Source organism: Rhinatrema bivittatum, chromosome 1 (assembly GCF_901001135.1).
Source record: "Rhinatrema bivittatum chromosome 1, aRhiBiv1.1, whole genome shotgun sequence".
Lineage (NCBI taxonomy): Eukaryota > Metazoa > Chordata > Amphibia > Gymnophiona > Rhinatrematidae > Rhinatrema > Rhinatrema bivittatum.
The window spans coordinates 533,573,153-533,589,000 of NC_042615.1; the positions used below are offsets into that span (position 1 = coordinate 533,573,153).

Sequence of the window (15,848 nt, forward strand, 5' to 3'; positions counted from 1 at the left end):
CGGTACTCAAATTTTTGCGAAAACCAAACTGTAACATACCCACCTTATACAAGATTTCTTCACGTCCGGGTAGTGCTTTGCACTCACCCTAAATTCTTGCCAAAGGTAGCGTATGATTTCCACTTGAATCAATCCATAATACTGCCCACCTTTTTTCCGAGGTCTCACACCCAGGTGAGCGGGCCCTGAAATCCTTGGACTGTAAACATGCGCTCGCATTTTATATAGTCCGCACTGCAGCCCATAGGCAGTCCACCCAACTCTGTCTCCTTTGATAAAAACAGACTTGGAGTTGCGGTAAGCAAGCAGACCCTGTATATCTGGTTGGCGGACTGTATTTCCTTCTGCTACTAGCAAGCAAGCATTCCGCTAGAGGGACACGTGAAAGCGCATTCAGTCAGAGCCATGGCAACGTCAGTAGCGCACTTCCATTCAGTACCTATTGCCGACGTCTGCAAAGCTGCAACTTGGAGTTCTCTCCATACCTTCGCAGCTCATTACTGTTTGGACAAAACTGGCAGGCAAGACAGCGTCTTTGGCCAATCTGTCCTGTGTAATTTGTTTCCAGTTTAGGAACCCAACTCTTCCTACCTACAGCCCACTGTGAATTTCAGGCTGCCCTTCATAACCAACAGCACCCCTGTTGTTGTACTTGTTGCACATTTTGGGTGCTGCTTGGTTGACTCTGTTTCGGGCATCCTGTAGCTCACTATTCACCCATATGTGAGGACTACCATCCTGCTTGTCCTGGGAGAAAGCAGAGTTGCTTACCTGTAACTGGTGTTCTCCCAGGACAGCAGGATGTTAGTCCTCACGAAACCCGCCCGCCACCCCGCGGAGTTGGGTTCTCTTAAGTTTTCTTATTTTATTATTCGCTCGGATGTTTTGCTACAAACGAGACTGAAGGGGGGGGGCCCCCTGTGGCCACAGGGTTAGTGGCATGCTGGGCATGCTCAGTGTGCCAGTCAAAGTTCTAGAAACTTTGACAAAAGTGTTCCGTGACAGGGCTCCATCTGATGTCACCCATATGTGAGGACTAACATCCTGCTGTCCTGGCAGAAAACCTGTTATAGGCAGGCAACTCTGCTAAGTCTTCTGCACCATAGTGCCATGGAATCGGCCATGAAATCAAGTTTTACAGAACTCCCCTACACCCCACAGGTCTAAGAGGAAGGTTTCTGCTGTTATGAAACAAATGTGCAATTAGATGTATGCATAGGTAAAATAATTTTGTATGTAAAACATTTTTGAAAGAAACATTTTTATTGTGAAGCTGCCATTTTGTCTGTCCATGTGAGATTTTTAATCACTGTTTTTTCTTCTGACTGGGTATTTAGGTGGAGTAAGGACAGTGACTGTGCAGAGAACATGTACATTGATGTGATGCTTTGGCGACATGCTCGGCGACTGCTGGAAGAAATCCGTCTCAAGGACCTTGGCTGCTTTGCTGCACAGCTGGGCTTTGAGCTGATTGGCTGGCTGTGCAAAGAGCGTACCAGAGCAGCTCGAGTGGAGGATTTTGTGCTGGCTCTGAAGAGATTGCATAAAGACTTCCTCTGGCCTTTTCCAGTCATTCCAACTGCCTCTGTTAATTCCCCTTTCAAGAATGAGAAGTACAGGACAGGTATATTAACTTGTTTTGGCTCTTTCTCAGTCATATTCCATATCTAAAAGTTTTATTGAGAAGCACCAATAGAGGAGCAATGCAGGGAATAACAAATACAAAAATAAGCTCAGAAATCATCCTCCTCCATGTACATTATAAGACCCTCTTGCTAAAAAAAAAAAATAATAATAATAAAATTTATTGGAAAAAGGAATGAGGGTTATATTCTGGATCCCTCTCATTTTAAGGATTAATTCTTCAAGACACATGTATTTGCAAAGCTTGACCAAATTCAGCCTTCCTCCCACCCTTCCAAACCATTTTTTGGTCATGTTACTACGTCTTATATCATGTACCAATCACATGGACTATATCACTGTGCCTCAACTCTCAGGTCAAATCAGTTGTGCAGTAAAAATGAATCTAAAATTCAAAATTTGGAAATAACATCACAAAATAAGGACTATATTGCTATCTAATGTCTGGTCCTGGAAGAATTAATCAGAAGTTTGCTTTCATCCTTAGGCTGATTAGACATGGGCAGGAAGCCATAAAGAAATTAATCAGATCTTTATAACTTATTTTTCAATGCAACATAAATGTAGTTCTCAAAGTAATCATAGACCTAAAAAAAAAAAGTTTACAAAGAAATATATAGTTATGAGTTAAAATTACCCAGCGTGATTGTATTCCAGTTATGCATTTGTCTGCATTTGAGGAAATGTCACAGAAACTGAAATGGCAAAAATGTGCATAGGAAAGGAAATAGGAAGGACAACTTGATTCTTTCCTCTGTTACCAGCCCCTTAACTGTGTTGCACTGAAATAAGTTTTCCAGTTGGTATTATTATTCCTTGGTTTTTAATATTTTTGTTTTGTTTAATTTTGTTCATATTTGATTTTGAATGTGCCATTGGCTGTTACCCGCCTAGAGCATAATTGTTTTATGACTAAGGCAGGCTACAAATTTAAATAAATGTTGACTTAAAGACAAATATAAGAACATGCCAAACTGTGTCAGACCGAGGGTCCATCAAGCCCAGCATCCTGTTTCCAACAGTGGCCAATCCAGGCCATAAGAACCTGGCAAGTACCCAAAAACTGTCTATTCCATGCTACTATTGCTAGTAATAGCAGTGGCTATTTTCTAAGTCAACTTAATAGCAGGTAATGGACTTCTCCTCCAAGAACATATCCAGTCCTTTTTTAAACACAGCTATACTAACTGCACTAACCACATCCTCTGACAACAAATTTCAGAGTTTAATTGTGCGTTGAGTGAAAAAGAATTTTCTCCGATTAGTTTTAAATGTGCCAAATGCTAACTTCATGGAGTGCCCCCTAGTCTTTCTATTATCCGAAAGAGTAAATAACTGATTCACATTAACCCGTTCTAGACTTCTCATGACTTTAAACACCTCTATCATATCCCCCCTCAGCCGTCTCTTCTCCAAGCTAAAAAAAAGTCCTAACCTCTTTAGTCTTTCCTCGTAGGGGAGCTGTTCCATTCCCTTTATCAGTTTGGTCGCCCATCTCTGTACCACCTTCATCACAAAAACTCATAATAAAAACTTTTTTAAATATATCCGAAGCAAGAAACCTTTGAGGGAGTCGGTTAGAACATTAGATGACCTAGGGGTTAAAGGGGCTCTTAGGGAAGATAAAGCCATTGCAGAAAGATTAAATGAATCCTTTGCTTCCGTGTTTACTAATGAGGATGTTGGGGGAGATACCAGTTCCGGAGATGGTTTTCAGGGGTGATGAGTCAGACGAACTGAATGAAATCACTGTGAACCTGGAAGATGTAGTAGGCCAGATTGACAAACTAAAGAGTAGCAAATTACCTGGATCGGATGGTATGCATCCTAGGGTACTGAAGGAACTCAAAAATGAAATTTTTGATTAGTTAAAATTTGTAACCTGTCATTAAAATCATCCATTGTACGTGAAGACTGGAGGGTGGCTAATGTAACCCCAATATTTAAAAAAGGCTCCAGGGGTGATCCAGGTAACTATAGACCAGTGAGCCTGACTTCAGTGCTGGGAAAAATAGTGGAAACTATTCTCAAGATCAAAATCATAGAGCATATTGAAAGACATGGTTTAATGGAACACAGTCAACATGGATTTACCCAAGGGAAGTCTTGCCTAACAAATCTGCTTCATTTTTTTGAAGGGGTTAATATACATGTGGATAAAGGTGAACCGGTAGATGTAGTGTATTTGGATTTTCAGAAGGCGTTTGACAAAGTTCCTCATGAGAGGCTTCTACGAAAACTAAAAAGTCATGGGATAGGAGGTGATGTCCTTTCGTGGATTACATACTGGTTAAAAGACAGGAAACAGAGTGGGATTAAATGGTCAGTTTTCTCAGTGGAAAAGGGTAAACAGTGGAGTGCCTCAGGGATCTGTACTTGGACCGTTGCTTTTCAATCTCTCTCTCTCTCTCTCTCTCTGTGTATATATATATTGATCTTTCTCCTGGGTGGTAGCTCCTAATATGGAACCTAACATCGTGTAACTACAGCAAGGGTTATTTTTCCCTATATGCATCAACTTGCACTTATCCACATTAAATTTCATCTGCCATTTGGATGCCCAATCTTCCAGTCTTGCAAGGTCCTCCTGTAATGTATCACAGTCCACTTATGATTTAACTATATATATATATATATATATATATATATATATATATATATATATATAAATGATCTGGAAAGGAATACGATGAGTGAGGTTATCAAATTTGCGGATGATACAAAATTATTCAGAGTAGTTAAATCACAAACGGACTGTGAAATATTACAGGAGGACCTTGCAAGACTGGAAGATTGGGCATCCAAATGGCAGATGAAATTTAATGTGGATAAGTGCAAGGTGATGCATATAGGGAAAAATAACCCTTGCTGTAGTTACATGATGTTAGGTTCCATATTAGGAGCTACCACCCAGGAGAAATATCTAGGCATCATAGTGGATAATAATTTAAAATCAGCTCAGTGTGCTGCAGCAGTCAAAAAAGCAGCAGAATGTTAGGAATTATTAGGAAGGGAATGGTTAATAAAACAGAAAATGTCATAATGCCTCTATATCCCTCCATGGTGAGACCGCACCTTGAATACTGTGTACAATTCTGGTCACCGCATCTCAAAGTTATAGTTGCGATGGAGAAGGTACAGAGAAGGGCGACCAAAAGATAAAGGGGATGGAACAGCTCCCCTATGAGGAAAGGCTGAAGAGGTTAGGGCTGTTCAGCTTGGAGAAGAGACAGCTGAGGGGGGATATGATAGAGGTCTTTAAGATCATGAGAGGTCTTGAATGAGTAGATGTGACTGTTATTTACACTTTCGAATAATAGAACGGACTAGGGGGCATTCCATTCTTGGAGGAGAAGTCCATTAACGGCTATTAATCAAGTTTACTTAGGGAATAGCCACTGCTATTAATTGCATCAGTAGCATGGGTTCTCACAGGACAACCAGGATGGTTGTCCTCACAAATGGGTGACATCGAGGATGGAGCCCCAACCACGGAAAACTTCTGTCAAAGTTTCAGGAACTTTGACTGGCCCCTACTGGGCATGCCCAGCACAGCACCAACCCTGCAGCCAGCAGGGGTCTCCCTTCAGTCTTCTTTTTTCCGCGCAGCAGTAGCCACGCGGTAGAAGAGCTCTTAACCACGTTCCTGACAGGAATTTCGAATTAATTCTGAAGAAAAATTTGCCCCTCAGGGGTCTCCCTTCGACAAATTTTTCGGTCCGCGGAACTTCGGTAAGTTTTTGCCATCGTTTGGTCGACTTCCGTCGAGTTTGGCCCTTGAGGCCCGTTGGCATTCGACAGCCCCGCGGCTAAATTTTTGGCCTTTCGCCATGGCGTCGGGGTTCCGTCGGTGTCCAGACTGTACCCGAACTATGTCAATCACAGACCCTCATGGAGTCTGTGTTTTGTGTTTAGGGAGTGAGCATGATGTTCTGACTTGCACCAAATGTGCCCTAATGACACCAAAGGGGGTCGCAAAGCCAGAATGGAGAAGATGGGGCTCCTCTTCCAAGCTCGTACCCCAACGCCATCGATTGCATCGACGTCATCAGAACCGGCACAGTCGAGGTCTCATCATCATAGACAACCCTTCGGTGACCGTCCGCCATCGATGACTTCGCGGCCATCGACTCCCGTTCCTTCCCCTGATGATCGAGGGGATCGGAAAGAAAAACATCGCCATCGACGTCATAAGTCTCGGCCTGTTGAGGAATCAACGTCATCGACCTCAGCACCGACCGAGCCACCGCCAAAAAAGTCTCGATCAGAAGTGGCACCGTCCACTACTGTTTCGCAGGCACCGAGGCAACCCTCACCCCCTCGGGGTTTGGGAGCCGCGATCCCACCGGTGACGGTGGTCCCTCCGGCTCAGCCTCAGCCTCCCTCTCCCGTCGAGCTGGGTCTTGTTACCCCTGGTCTCCGGGCAGAACTGGACCGGCTGGTCCAGGAGGCCATCGACAAGGCGATGCTACGGTTCCAGACTCCTCCGGCACCAACTCCGGCACCGAGAGTGGAACCGGTCACCGAGCCGATTGCAGCAGCACTGGCACCGCTGCTACACCGGATGGAGGCGCTCATGACAGCCCTTCCACCGGTGATACCTGAGTCACTGACACGGTAAGACCGCTGTCACCGACAGGTTTATCATCAAGTGGAGAAACACCGTATCGAATTCCCCCTTCGGGAATTGTTCAATCGATGCCAGGTCGTCCCTCGCCACCGATTTCTTCTTCGGGGGCGATACGTACCTCTGCTCCACCGAGGTTTCCGATGCCGACACTGATTCCATCAAGACCGACACCGGTTCCCTCGATGCCTACACCGGCACCGATACTGGCACCGATTCCATCGAGGATTTTCTCGATACCCCTGGTGATTCCAACCGATATTTCGGAACCTCAACCTGGGCCTTCAGGTGTTCAGCCCCCTCGAGGTCCTGCAGGTCATCATCTAGATCCCTATGATACTTGGGGTGATGATACCTCTACTGACACCGATGATTTGCCTTCACCGCCCTCTCCTGCGGAGAGTAGAAAGCATTCTCCCCCTGAGGACCTCTCTTTCATAAATTTTGTGAAGGAAATGTCAGAGTTGGTCCCATTCCAACTTCAATCTGAACAAGATGACAGGCACCAGATGATGGAATTGCTCCAATTTTTGGATGCCCCGAAAGTCATCACTTCTATTCCCATTCATCAGGTTTTTCTAGACCTTCTTAAAAAGAATTGGGAATCTCCTGGATCTGTTTCCCCGGTCAACAAAAAAGCTGACTCTACATATCTTGTACAGTCAGCATCTGGTTTTCAAAAACCTCAGTTAGACCATCATTCTGTAGTCGTCAAATCAGCTCAAAAGAAAGCTAAGCGACTAAAGCCACACTCTTCCATACCTCCTACTAAGGAAAACAAATTCCTAGATAGTAGAGGTAGGAAGGTATATCATGGAGCTATGCTGATTTCCAGAATAGCTTCTTATCAACTTTATATGACTCAATATAATAGGGTCATCCTGAAACAGATGCAGGAATACACTGATGCCTTGCCTGAACAGTTCCAGCCACAGCTTCAATCCCTTCTAAATAAAGGGTTTGAAGCTGGGAAGCATGAAATACGAACAGCCTATGACATCTTTGATGCTTCCACTAGAATTTCTGCCACGGCCATCTCTGCCAGACGTTGGGCTTGGCTTAAATCATCTGACCTTCGTCCAGAAGTTCAGGACAGGCTCTCGATTTACCCTGCCTAGGGGATAATTTGTTTGGTGAGCAAATTCAACAAATTGTTGCTGAATTGAAGGATCATCATGAGACACTTAAACAGCTCTCATCCATTCCTCCTGACTTGCCTTCTAAACAGCCCTTTAGAAAGGACTCCAAGAAGTCTTTCTTTAGGCCACAAAAGTATTATCCCCCATCAACCAAGCCTAGGCCTGCACGGTCTTACCATAAGACTCAGCCTCGCCAGACTCGTAAACAAAAGCCTGCAGCAGCTCCACAACCGGGCCCTGCGGCGGGTTTTTGACTTTCACTTAGAGAGCAGTTGCCAAACCCCTCTTCCAGCTATACCGGTAGGAGGACGGCTGTGCCACTTCCTAGAAAAGTGGCATCAAATCACCACAGATCAATGGGTGATAGCAATCATTGCACAGGGTTACCACCTCAACTTCCTATCCCTTCCTGCCGACTCCCCACCTTTGCAGGCGTGGAGACTCACCGATCACTCTGTTCTTTTAGAGCAGGAAGTTTCTCTTCTCCTACAGTCAAACGCTATAGAACCCGTTCCTCCCTTACAACAAGGACTCTGGTTCTATTCCAGGTACTTCCTGATACCAAAAAAGTCAGGAGGACTTCGTCCAATCCTAGACCTACGGGCCCTCAACAAGTACCTTTCCAAGGAGAAGTTCAAGATGGTAACCCTGGGCTCGCTGCTCCCTCTACTGCAAAGAGGGGATTGGCTATGCTCTCTAGACCTGAAAGACGCATATACCCACATTGCGATCACAGAATCTCATCGCAAATACCTGCGTTTTCTAGTAGGCCGAAACCACTACCAATACCGAGTACTACCTTTCGGCCTGGCATCCGCACCACGAGTCTTTACCAAATGCCTCGTGGTGGTAGCAGCATTCCTCAGGAAGGAAGGTGTCCACGTCTACCCCTACCTGGACGATTGGCTAATCAGGGCCCCAACCCAGCAAATAGCTCAGTCCTCCCTGACCCTAACAATTCATATTTTGCTCTCTCTAGGATTTCTTGTCAATTACGAGAAATCCTACTTGTTCCCATCTCAGACCTTATCTTTCATTGGGGCAGACTTGGACACCTTACAAACAAAAGCCTTCCTCCCTCATCAACGGGCCAAGACTCTGGTGTCCCTAGCTCGCCAGCTGCGGTCTCAACACACAGCCACGGCTCGCCAATTCCTCATTCTACTAGGACATATGGCCTCCTCAGTTCAAGTAACTCCCATGGCCCGTCTGGCCATGAGAGTCACACAATGGACTCTACGACTACAATGGACTCAAGCTCTTCAGCCTCTGTCCTCCATTGTTACAATCACCGACGCACTCCGTCTGTCTCTTGCCTGGTGGACAAATCAATGCAACCTCCTACAGGGCTTGTCCTTTCTTCCACCAGATCCCCAGATAATCCTCACCACCGACGCTTCCAACATCGGGTGGGGAGCCCATCTACACAATCTGCAAACTCAAGGATACTGGTCACTAGAGGAAGCCAAACACCAGATAAATTTCCTGGAGCTGCGAGCAATCCGCTATGCTCTCAGGACCTTTCAAGATTGCCTATCGAACCACGCAATCTTAATTCAAACAGACAACCAGGTGGCCATGTGGTACATAAACAAGCAGGGAGGCACAGGCTCCTTCCTTCTGTGTCAGGAAGCTGCGCAGATTTGGGCGGAAGCCCTCTCCCGCTCTATGTACCTCAGGGCCACCTACCTCCCGGGAGTGGACAAATGTATTGGCAGACCAGCTGAGCCATGTCTTCCAACCACACGAGTGGTCCCTCAATCCCTTGGTAGCGACCTCTCTATTTCACAAGTGGGGTTATCCCCACATAGACCTCTTTGCATCCCCTCAGAACCACAATTTCTGCTCTCTCATTCGGAGCCAGCACTCTCGGCCGAGGGATGCGTTCTCCCTCACGTGGACAACCGGTCTGCTTTATGCATTCCCTCCACTTCCTCTTCTGTCGAAGACTCTCATGAAGCTGCGTCAGGACAGAGGAACTATGATCCTGATAGCACCGCACTGGCCACGCCAAGTGTGGTTTCCCATACTACAGGATCTCTCCATCCGCAGACACATTCCTCTGGGAACGGACCCGCATCTGCTCACTCAAAATGACGGATGCCTCCTCCATCCCAACCTCCGAGCCTTGTCACTGACGGCATGGATGTTGAAAGGTTAGTCCTTCAGCCATTTAACCTTTCGGATTCAGTTTCTCGTGTCCTGATCGCTTCACGAAAGCCTTCCACCAGAAAATCTTACTCATACAAATGGAAACGGTACACATCATGGTGCACTTCTCAGTCCCTTGATCCCCTTTCCTGTCCAATCTCTAAATTCTTGGACTATTTATGGCATCTATCAGAATCAGGTCTAAAAACCTCTTCCATTAGAATGCATGTTAGTGCGGTAGCCGCCTTCCATAAAGGTATCGGGGGTGTCCCTATCTCAGTACAACCCCTGGTAACCCGTTTTCTTAAAGGCTTGCTCCATTTGAAGCCACCTTTACGCCCTCCGGCCCCATCTTGGGACCTTAATCTGGTTCTTGGTCGCCTTATGAAACCACCCTTCGAACCTCTTCACTCCTGTGACCTAAAATATCTCACATGGAAAGTGTTATTCCTTTTGGCTATCACTTCAGCTCGCAGGGTTAGTGAATTACAGGCCCTAGTTACCTATCCGCCTTACACTAAACTCCTGCAGGACCGGGCGGTACTCCGCACTCACCCTAAATTTTTACCTAAGGTAGTTTCGGAGTTTCACATCAATCAATCCATCATACTACCTATCTTCTTTCCCAGGCCCCACTCCAACTCAGGGGAACAAACTCTGCATACCCTAGACTGTAAACGAGCTCTAGCTTTTTATCTAGACCGTACAGTTTCTCACAGGCAGAGCACTCAATTATTCGTCTCTTTCCATCCTAACAAGTTAGGACAACCTATGGGTAAGCAGGCTCTTTCCTCCTGGTTGGCGGACTGCATTTCCTTCTGCTATCAGCAAGCTGGCATTCCTTTCCAAGACCGTGTTAAGGCACACTCTGTGAGGGCCATGGCGACTTCAGTAGCACACCTTCGATCGGTGCCGCTTCCTGACATCTGCAAAGCTGCAACCTGGAGTTCCCTCCATACCTTTGCAGCCCACTATTGTTTGGATAAAGCTGGAAGACAAGATTCCATCTTCGGCCAATCTGTCTTGCGTAACCTTTTTCCAACTTGACGTACCAACACCCTTCCACCTCCCGGTAGGGTGCGGATGTCCTTACCAAATTCCTCCCCAGTTGTTGTGCCTGTTGCACGCCGTTGGGTACATTTGGTGCAAGTCAGGACATCCTCAGCTCGGTACTCACCCATTTGTGAGGACAACCATCCTGCTTGTCCTGTGAGAAAGCAAATGTTGCTTACCTGATGTAACAGGTGTTCTCACAGGACAGCAGGATGTTAGTCCTCACGAAACCCGCCCGCCACCCCGCGGTGTTGGGTTCGTTTTTATTTTATCTTTTCGGCACTGCCTGTAGCTATGAAAACAAGACTGAAGGGAGACCCCTGCTGGCTGCAGGGTTGGTGCTGTGCTGGGCATGCCCAGTAGGGGCCAGTCAAAGTTCCTGAAACTTTGACAGAAGTTTTCCGTGGTTGGGGCTCCATCCTCGATGTCACCCATTTGTGAGGACTAACATCCTGCTGTCCTGTGAGAACACCTGTTACATCAGGTAAGCAACATTTGCTATCTTCTTAGTGTTTGGGTAATTGCCAGGTTCTTGTGGCCTGGTTTGGCCTCTGTTGGAAACAGGATGCTGGGCTTGATGGACCCTTGGTCTGACCCAGCATGGCTATTTCTTATGTTCTTATGTTTTTTAGATGCAGCGTTGCCTAGGATCTGCAGATCGGGTGTAAAGAACACATTTCTTTATGTATTATATGCTTGAATGCTTTGATCTCAAGCTATATAATCAGTGAAATTCAGTTTCATTATTTGCCAGTTAGATTCTGTTATGCGTTTTGATTTATGGCCTGGTGGGGTATTATCCTTAATTCTATTGTTGTATTTTCTCTAATGACATTTAAGAACTTAAGATGTGCCTCCTGGGTCACACCAAAGGTCTGTCGAGCCCAGCATCTTTCTCACTTCCTATGACAAGTAGTGGGTCTTAAAGATGGACTCTTCTTCCAAATCCTTTTTAAACCCATTTCTTAAAATGGAAGTGAAAGTTTATAATGGAGATTTGCATAGCATATTTGTTAACTTATTCATATCTCCCATACATACTTTTCATTTTTTTGTAAAGAATGTATTTAAAATGTATTTTTAAAATATATATGAGCTCAATATCTTTAGAGAAAATGCAAAATAATTACATCCACATGCCTGCATGGATATATATGTATGTGTTTTTTTGAAAACCAAAAAAAGCAAACCAACTTCACTTTGTGTAAAACTAAAATTACATAAGTGAACTTCTGTTTTATGAAGACCATCCAGCAATACCCACAAAACTTTAATTGATCATATACCATACCTAAACAATATTCTTTAGGTGCATACACATTATAAAGTCCAAATTTGCTTAGAAATCCATATAATGACAGTATAAATTACTTATTAAAAGTTAACTGAAAACATTTTACTTAGTTTTTGCAATAAGCTGTTAGAAGATCATGGAAATAGCATTATGAATGTTTCATCCAAACATCAGGCTTGTCAAATAAGATGTCTTAATACTGCCAGTGTTTTGGCATATATGCTAATGCCTTAATCAGTGGAACTTTCTAAAAATGTTTTGTGGATATTGCTGGATGGCCTTTATAAGATAGAAATGTAATGTTGTGTTAGTTATCTACATACACACTTATATGCTCGCAGGTATGGAGTGTTTGTATTTCTTTGCATTTTCTCTAAATTTCTCAAGCACACAACTAATGTACACATTAAATGTATTTGGCAGATCCCTTGATATATTTCTAGTATCCTTAAAGCTGAAGTACTAAGAGGTTTTCATGGATAATTCAGTAAACAATTAAGAAACAAAAAGTCATCTGTTTTCAACACTCCTTTTTTGGTTTGGATTTATTCCTAAGAACATTAGGACTTTCTTTTTTAAAGTTCCTCTTCTTTAGTTACTTCTTCCTTTATTTACTTCCTCCTTCAGGACATAATTGCACTGATCTTTATCAAAGCCACATGCAAGTGTCAGTCTGCTGGTAATCATGGCTCTAATGCTAACAGAAGAAGAGTGGATTCAGTAAGAGATTTTAAAGCGCAGGAAGCATGGACATAATAGTTTTCACACTAAATGTATGAAGTTATGAAGTATTAGAAATAAAATAGTTCAAAAAAGGATACCAAGGTATAAGACCCAATGAAAAAGCAACAGAACCATGAAACATGTGGATATTTTGAGGAATGTAGCTGCTAATTTAACTTAGTCTTGTGAATATCAAGTTTACCCTGTGATCTTCAGATCAGAAGCTCTCATAATAGTTGCTGCTTAAATTTGCCTTCCCAAATCTGGCCTGGGGACCCCACAGCCAATCTGATTTTCAGGTGTTTTTTTTAATTACAGTGAAAATGCATGAGATTGATTGTATACTTTGGAAACCTAGTGTATATTAGTTTTTCTAAGGACTAGCAGGATGGAAGTCCTCACACATGGGTGTCAACACTTTATGGAGCCCGGCATGGAAAACTTATGTCAAAGTTTCTAGAACTTTTGTCTGTGCATCAGTGGGCATGCCATTATACCACACATCCATACAGGGTCACTTCAGTCTTTTTTTCCCCCACGGAACACTCTGGTTGCAGTTTTATGCCTTATGCTCCTGTTCTGGTCCTTTGGGGTTTTTTGCCACGATCATTGGTCATGGGGGTCCCATGGTTTTTTTCCTCAAAGTTCTCCCTAGATATGTTTTTTCAGTCATTTCTTTGTTTTTGTTAATTTCCTTACTCACTCCATGTCAGTGTGTTATTAGTTCCCGCTGCCATCAAGTTTGATTTTTGCTTCCCTTTTGTTTCAGCCAAATATGTCTGGCAGGTTCCAGTGATGCCCTGGTGCATAAAGACTATTTATCATGGTCCTGCATGGTAGATGTATCCTGTGCCTGGGGGCATCACGTGATGTGCATAGGTGTCACAAAAGTATGCCATGACCCCGAAAGAATGCTGGTCCCTACTGAAAGTCACGGAAAAACATTTTGGGCACGAAGACTGATCCATTGGCATTGGAGGCATCAACATTGAAGGAATTTAGAGCTGTATCAATCGATGGAGCAGCATGGGGGGGGGGGGAGGGGACAGTTGGTCAATAGGGAGTCCAGAGGTAGGCCTTTGATTCTTCCTAATCAAAGAAGGTGTCAGGTTCTGATGCCAGGCATCAAGGGAAGCCGAAGAAGTATCGGCATCAGTCTCAGTGCCCAGTGCCAGGAGCGGGGATGTTCCGGTGCATGCTGAGAACCCCTTTTAGCGGTCCTGTGGTGAGGTGAACTCATACTCTATGCAGGCCAAGGACTCGCAATAGTTTCAACTAGTCCATATGTCCACCACTGATCAACCTCTTGGTTCCGAGGAGGATATGGTCACTCCTCCTGCCTCCTAGGCGGTGTTGGCATTGACAATTTTGGAGGAAGATTTGGATAAAGAGATCCAGCAGACCTTGGAGAAGGCACTGCAGGGCCTTGGTGCTGGGGCATTGAGGGCATGGAGGCAGGCACCGGTCTATCCTTGAGCTTCTGCTCGATTCCCTTCAGGTACTCAGAGGCAAGGTGCCGGTGCTGGATCCAGTGCTGATGCCTGGAAGGCATCAGGGTCGATGACCATCGCCCTCATGTTGATCTCCAACTCCTTAGGAGAAGAAGCTTCCCCAGGCCTTCAAAGCTCCTTGGGATCCAAGCCAAAACAGCTAAGGACTTTGGCTAAGGAGCAAGCACAGAGGAAATCCTCACCACCAGCAGATCAGAGCGAGTCATTCTGAATATTCTTAGGGGGTATGGCTATGAATCTGCAGATGCCTCTAAAGAGGTATTAACAGGGCTCCCCTCCGATCCCTCTCCTCCACCAGAGAGAAGGAAATCTCCTAAGGACATCTCTTAAGCAGTTTTTGCAGGAAAATGGCCAAGACAATTCCATTTACATTACAGATGGTGGATGAGTCCAGGAGTAAGATTCTGGACATTCTCTAGTTCATGGAGCTTCCTAAGGAAATTGTGGCAGTCCCAGTCCACAGAGTCCTTCAGGATGTTCAGATGATGTAAGAGAACCTCTTTGTGTCTCCCATCAACAAGAAGGTAGACATGACCTGTCTCATCAAAAGGCTCCTGGATTCAAGATGAGACCATTGCCACAGCAGTCTATGATAGTTGAATCTGCTCTCAAAAAGGCCAAGAGGTCCAGAACTCATTCCTCTTTGCTCCTGGGGAACAGAGTTTAGAATCCTTGACACTCTTGAAGTTTTTATCAGGGTACTATGCTCAGCCCCTGTATAGCTTCCTAGCAGCTCTATATGGGCCAGTGTATGTGTGATATGTTGAAGCAATTGTAGAGGGTGACCAAGCAGTTTCCTCAAAAACAGGAAGATGTCCTTCTGTCACTAGTGGACAAAGGGTTAGAGTGCGGAAAACGCATGGATTTTTTCACCTTTTTTTTTAGATGGCAGTGAGAGCTTCTGCTATAAAGATTGGAGCCTGTAGACTTGCCTGACTGTGGGTCTCATATCTCAGTTCAGAAGCTCAAGAAAGACTTGCTGATGTGCCATGTATAGAAGAGAATCTTTTCAGTGATAGAATGATGGAGGTGGTAACATAAATCGGAGATCACTGTGCAATACTCCAGCAGCTCTCCGCTGGCACTCAAGTCCAATCCTTCTTCTCCAGGAGGTATCTGAGGCCAGAGAAGAGGAGGTAATTTTTCTACCTGAAAAGTCACTATCCTTTGCCCCCTAAGTCCCATACTCAACAGGTCCGTTGTGCCCATCCAAGGCAGTAGAGGGTGACTTAGCCCCAGATAACAACCCAGTCAATACCTTGGATGGGGTTTTGACTGGATCGCAAAGAACATAGCTACAGTAGTATCCAGGTACCCATGCCGGAAGACCATCTAGTCGAGAGGGGCTATGATTTTATGTAAACTATACGTTTTGGAGTAATTTCAGATGTGTGGGTGGGTCCTCAGCATAATCAGAAGAGGATATCAGTTAAATTTAGAGTCTCCACCAAATTGGCTCCTGGACTCAGTTGAAGATCACTTCTGGCATCAGGAACTGCTTCACACAGAGCTCTCATCCCTCTTAATGGCCAATGAGGTTGAGCCTATTCCACCAAGGTAGAGAGAGGGTGGAGATTTAATCCAAGTATTTCCCAATTCCAAAGAAAACAGAGCAGCTCCATCCATCTTAGACCTAAGGGCCTTGAACAAATTCATCAAAAGAGAAAAGTTCAAGATGGTTTCCCTGGCACTTTAATCCCCTTTCT

General features: G+C 44.8%; 1 protein-coding gene across 2 annotated transcripts in view; it reads left to right on the top strand.

Moving 5' to 3' along the window:
- The window catches only part of RIC1 (RIC1 homolog, RAB6A GEF complex partner 1), a 312,556-nt gene that overhangs the window by 276,038 nt on the left and 20,670 nt on the right, over positions 1-15,848 (top strand). For both annotated transcript variants that reach the window (XM_029613872.1, XM_029613883.1), the window contains exon 22: positions 1,338-1,624. In XM_029613872.1, coding sequence (XP_029469732.1) covers positions 1,338-1,624 — 287 coding nt within the window. The remainder of the gene's footprint in view (positions 1-1,337; positions 1,625-15,848) is intronic.